Raw genomic sequence first — 5,561 nt, forward strand, 5'->3', positions numbered from 1 at the left:
CCGTTGAGGAGAACAGGCTCCGGACGCGCAGGCTCAGCGGCCATGGCTCACGGGCCCAGCCGCTCCGCGGCATGTGGGATCTTCCCGGACCGGGGCACGAACCCGCATCCCCTGCATCGGCAGGCAGATTCTCAACCATTGTGCCACCAGGGAAGCCCTGTAGGAGGGCTTTTGTGGGTGGGTCTTGGAGGATGAATAAGAGCTCAAGTGGAGTAGGAATTTGGGAGACAGGCAGAGCAAACAGCCCAAGCAAAGGCCTGGAGGTAAGAACAAATTTGGTAAGCTGGCAGAATAAGATGTAGCTTGCATGACAGGAGTGTAAGGTGGGAGGAGAGAAGAGGTCAGTGGTTAGCTGGGTTCGGATTCTGAAGGGCTTTGAATACCAAACTAAGCTTTGGCTTTATTCTTTGGGAGATGGGGAGCTATGGAGAAGAAGAGCATGGTCAACTCTGCTTGTTAGATCCTGTCGACAAGAGGTCTGGCTTAGGCCTTGGAGCCCACAAGAGGCAAGGAAGACACTTAGTGGCGGGGGTGGGGGTGGGGGTGGGGGGTGGGGTCTCTTCACCTCTAGGGGGCGCGGGAGCTGCCCAGGTAGGGGCCTGGGCCGACCTTCTGGGTTTTCCCTGGGCCATTCCCTTCCGTGTAGGCTCTGAAAGGGAAAGGGGAAAAGATGTAGGGATTTGAGTGGTGACCAGACGAGGTTCTTGGCCCCGCCCATAAGTCCAATCCACACTGTGGCTCCGCCCCGGTCCCCGCCCCCCCGGCTCACTGGCTCTCCCATCAGGAGGCAGCCTCTCAGTTACTGGAACACTGGTTCCGCCCAATAATTGGCTCCGCCCCTCCGGGAACCTATCTCTCATTGGCTCCAAGGCTCTCCCCATTCATAGCCGGCTCAAGGGTGGACTCCCTGGCCTCGCCCCTTCCATGTTTCTCGCCCACTCATTGGTCACCTCGCGAGCCCTGCCCTCTTCACGGCCGCGTTCTCTCTTTAGGTCTCTGAAGTCCCGCCCCTCCATGGCCCTCACCCTCCGCTGGCCCGCGCCACTGGCTCCGCCCCCACAGCCTTGATTGGTCCCTATGGCTGGTCCCGCCCCTAGGGGCCCGCCTCTTCCTGAGCGCCTCTTCGTCTCCGTCTCCCGGTTCGGCGTAGACTCACTGGAGCTTTTGGGCAGTCCATCACCCACGCCGACCGAGAGGGTCCGGCCGCTAGCCTTGAGCATCGCCACGTCGCCGGAGCCACGGGAGAAAGTGACGCTGCGGGTGCCACCTCCGCCCCAGCCCTCCTTCTTCACCCGGAACTGTAGTCTGTGAGGAGAGGAGGAAGCTCTGGGGGTCCCCACCTCCCCGCAAGAGGGGGTCCCTTTCCCATCCCATCCTTGCCGGACCCGGGCTGGGGTGGGAGGGGGCGAGGCACGGGCGCATTTCGGCCGGTCCGTGAGGCGGAGGAGGAAGCACTGTGCCCAGCCCGAGGATGGTGCAGGAGGTGGGGGTCGTACGTGTCGCTGAAGGTGAGGGGCAGGGGCCTCCGCACCGCCTCCTCGAAGCGCTTGCACAGGAGGCTGACGAACTCGGTCTTGAAGACGCTCTCCAGGAAGCTGTCGGCCGCGTCTTCTTGGAGGATGAAGAAGTCGTCCTGCCTCGTGCTGGGGGAGGGGCGGGAGGAAAGGCAGGTGAGAGTGACAGGTGAGGCTGGCAGAAGGACTGACATTTGAGATGCGACAGGGGAGGGTCAGGGGTCAGGTAAGGGGCAAGTGAGGGGTTACACAGGTGGGGGGAAACGGGAGAGGTGGCAAGGAGCTGGAAAAGGTGGTAAGGGTCAGGTGAGGGGACAGGTGCTGTTGGCAAATAAGGATCATGAATGCGAGGGCAGGTGAAGGTGACAGGTAGGACCAAGAGAAGGTTGCAGGTACAGCAGCAGGTAAGACGTTCAGGGTGACGGATGGGGTAACAAGTAAGAGGGCAGCTGAGAAGGAAGGGCTTTGGCGGGGGTGCCTGTGGGAGCCCCACCTGAGGGAAACTCCCCGTAAGGCCTGGATCTCCAGCTTCTTCTTCAGGACCTCACGCACCTGGCCCTTCTCAGGTCCCTTCTTCACCTTCTCCCGCCCAATCACATACACACACTTGGGCGTCAGGATCAAGTCCCTCTTGATGGCCTATGAGGATGCAAAACCAGAGAGACTGGTGGCAGGAGCCCCGGGCATCGGCAGCCTGGCCCCAGGGGATCAACCCCAGGCAGAGAGGTAGCGCTGGCAGGTCAGGTGAGGGTCCCTCCATGTGAAGCTACATGAGTGGTTACTTTATATAAGAAACAGGAGTTTAAGTAAGGGTATATTGGCTAGAAAGGGGTTTCTGGGTAGTGAACAGGTACAGGGTAGGTGAAGGTATGCCTGCTGCACATGGGTGCCCAGGACCGATGAGAGTTTACCTGTGCACAGGTGTATTTGAGCCAGGTGAAGGTGTGTCTAACTGAGAGGTCTGTCTAGACTGGGTGAGAATGTACCTAATGGATAGGTTTGTCCAGGATAAGTGAATGTGAATCTGTGGTCAGGGCTTCTGAACAAGGTGGGTGTGTAATTATGGACAGATGTGTCTGGCCAGGTGAAGATGTATCTGATGGACAGGTGTGTCTGGGCTACACGAGGGCGTATTTGATGGACAGCTGTATCTACATTAGTTGAGCCTATACCTGTGGGCAGGTGTGTCTGGGCCAGGTGAGGATGTACCTCTGGTGGGGGGTGGCCAGGCTGGGGTCAGGGTCCCAGATGTGGCCGCCTGCTAGTGCCTCACCTTGAAGCGGCGGTCGTACTTGTTGACCGAGTCAGCAAAGTCCACTCGCTCCCTCTTGCCCAGGAACTGACGCAGCTCTGGCCGCTCCTCCAGCCCCAGGTAGTCCCCAACGAAGTTCCTATTGATGCTGTTCCGTCTCCGCTCCTTCTTGTTCAGCAGGATGTTGGAAGCTGTGGCGACACAGGGTGGGGGGCAAAGGTCACAGCCTGGCTCCTCCAGGCCCCTCTGTCGTCAGCCCCAGCCTCCCACCTGCAGCCTCTCACCTTCCTCCCGCATCTCCTCGTACTTCCGGACTGCCACGTGGCGCCGCCAGGCCTTCTGGATGGTGCGGGCAAAGCCATCGAACTTGCGCTCTCGCATCTCCTCCAGAAGGAAGAGCTGGGCAAGAAGGAGGGCCGGTGGGTCCTGGCATCTTCCCGGGGAACACAGTCTCCAGTTTCCCCTGAGCCCACCCCACCCACATGCTCTTGCTGACAGGCACCAGCACACATACTCTTACACTGTGGGCAAAAAATTTGGTCTTTCTCCAAATGACCAGACCCAGGGTCCCAATATGGGGCATAATCTTATGCATTAAATTGTGCATTAGGTTTGTCCCAATATGGGGCACAATCTTCTGCATTAAATTATAACTGCAGGTTTGTCTTGCTGGGTTCAAATCCCAGCTCTGCCGCTTACTAGCTGTGTGGTCTTACCGGAAATGGTATAACATCATGGTTTCTCATGCTAATTAAGCTATGACATGTCATCCATGTGAGGTACACTTCAGTTTCAGAGATGTTAGAAATGCAAACCAGTGTGCATCTTGGAAAACCAACAAAGTACTGCACATATGAAAATCTGATGGCTAGGACTGGGATGTGACCAGCTACCACATGGTTGTGCAGTATACAACCTGCACACCCATCCATGGCAGCCCTGGAAAGAAAGCTTTCATAGAAAGCAGAGAAAAGGCTTTTGAATTTTAAGAGTCTCCACCCACAGGGGACTTAGAGAATAAACTATATTAGAGCAAGTCATCTGGAATAATAACCGGTGAGTATATCAGGGAAAGGAACCTACTGGATATGAAAATATTACAAATCTACAGTAATAAAAACTGGGGTGCTGGTCAAAGAATAGAACAACCAGTTGGACTAGGATGGATGATGGGGAAATGTCATAATTCAAATGGAAATTTAGTGACAGAAGGGACAGCATTGTCAATCAGTGAAAATGGGAAAAGTATTGAAAATAAAGTTGGGCTTTATTTAGAAAAATAATTGACATTTCACCCAGAGGGGTTTCTCAGATACACAAATATCACATCACTGCTGAAAGCGTGGCTGCCACTTTGCTGACCAAGGTGGCTGATGTCTCCCAGAAACCCCAGGCTTCCCTGCCAGGACTAAAAGAATTCTCACTTTAAAAATATATACCTTGCAGGACTTTTAAAGCTGTGGGTGTTTAATAACTGTTCATAAAAAGTGGGGAGTTCTCACCAGGAAAAAAAAAAAAAACATCGCAGGTTCACAGGTTGCAGGGAGTTGACTGGCATTTACACCTTTTGATTCTCAGACCAATACTCTGTGGGTCCATGGGTATGTGTGCAAAGCACGTTCAAGTAATGCCTTGTACAGGGTGTCTGGAGGGCACAGAAATGCATTCTGTGGTTTGCTGAGGGAAGGACAGTTCTGAGTAAAGGGAGACCAGCCATGCAGAACTGGGGGTGGGCCAGTCAACCAGGACAAGTGTCCTCCAACCTGCCCAGTGAAGAGGATGTGTTTTCAGTTTGGGAAATGAATCTTCCTGTCTCCAGAGTTTTAAAGGCATCTCCTTTATGCTGGGAAAGGCAGGGGTGGGTGTGCCCCAAATCTGAGCTTGGCCCTGGTGTACTGGGTTGAATAGCGTTCTCCCAAAACGCCTGTCCACTTGGTGGGAACTTATGATTGTGACCTCTTCTGGAAAGGGGGTCTTTGCAGATGTAATCAAGTTAACATGAGGTTTTACTGGAGTAGGGTGAGCCCTAAATCCAGTCTGACTGATGTCCTTATAAGAAGAGGGAAATTTGGACCCAGACACACAGAGGAGAAGGCCATGTGATGCCAGAGGCAGAGACTATACACTAAGGATGTAGAGGTGATATGCCTACACACCAAGGAATGCCAAGAATTGCTGGCAATCGCCAGAAGTTAGGGAAAGGCGAAGAAGGATCCTTTCCTGGAAACTTCAGAGGGAGCATGGCCCTGCTCTTGATTTTGGATTTCTAGCCTCCAGAAATGTGAGAAACTAAATTTCTGTTGGGTTAAGCCATCCAGGTACTTTGTTATAGTAGCCCTGGGAAACTGATACACCTGGGATGATGGGCCATGAAGGCTGATAGGTGTGTAAAACATTCAAGGTATTTTGAGTCCACGTTTAGAAGAAACAAAACCCAAATCTAACATAAGTGCATTTTTAGTTGAGAAAGGCTCCAACTCCATTAAGTAATTTATTTCTTTGATCAATATTTGATCTAGCACAGTTAAATTGTTTCCGTTTTACTAAAATTATTCTCATCAGGATCAGGTTTTTTCCTGTGCAAAATTTCAGTCTTTTTCCTTATAAAACTTTCCCAGCAAGCTTTTACCTTTGTGAATTTCATTATTTCCAGCTGGTTCACCTTCTCCACCTCAAAATGTGCAGACTGCAATTTTGGTCAAATTTTGATTTTACCTTCTATCCTCTTAGGCAGTGCTAGCTTTATTTTGTCTATTTTTTTTCAGTGTCAATTTTTTTTTTTTTTTTTCCGGTAT

At 52.5% G+C, this 5,561-nt stretch overlaps 1 protein-coding gene across 1 annotated transcript in view; it reads right to left on the reverse strand.

Moving 5' to 3' along the window:
• The window catches only part of MYO1F (myosin IF), a 32,306-nt gene that overhangs the window by 2,043 nt on the left and 24,702 nt on the right, over positions 1 to 5,561 (reverse strand). The window contains exons 20-25 of the mRNA XM_007109634.4: positions 3,051 to 3,165; positions 2,788 to 2,957; positions 2,008 to 2,153; positions 1,497 to 1,643; positions 1,157 to 1,305; positions 566 to 649 (exon numbers count right to left, since the gene is read on the reverse strand). Of these exons, the coding sequence (XP_007109696.1) occupies positions 566 to 649; positions 1,157 to 1,305; positions 1,497 to 1,643; positions 2,008 to 2,153; positions 2,788 to 2,957; positions 3,051 to 3,165 (811 nt within the window). The remainder of the gene's footprint in view (positions 1 to 565; positions 650 to 1,156; positions 1,306 to 1,496; positions 1,644 to 2,007; positions 2,154 to 2,787; positions 2,958 to 3,050; positions 3,166 to 5,561) is intronic.

Source organism: Physeter macrocephalus, chromosome 2 (assembly GCF_002837175.3).
Source record: "Physeter macrocephalus isolate SW-GA chromosome 2, ASM283717v5, whole genome shotgun sequence".
Taxonomy (NCBI): domain Eukaryota; kingdom Metazoa; phylum Chordata; class Mammalia; order Artiodactyla; family Physeteridae; genus Physeter; species Physeter macrocephalus.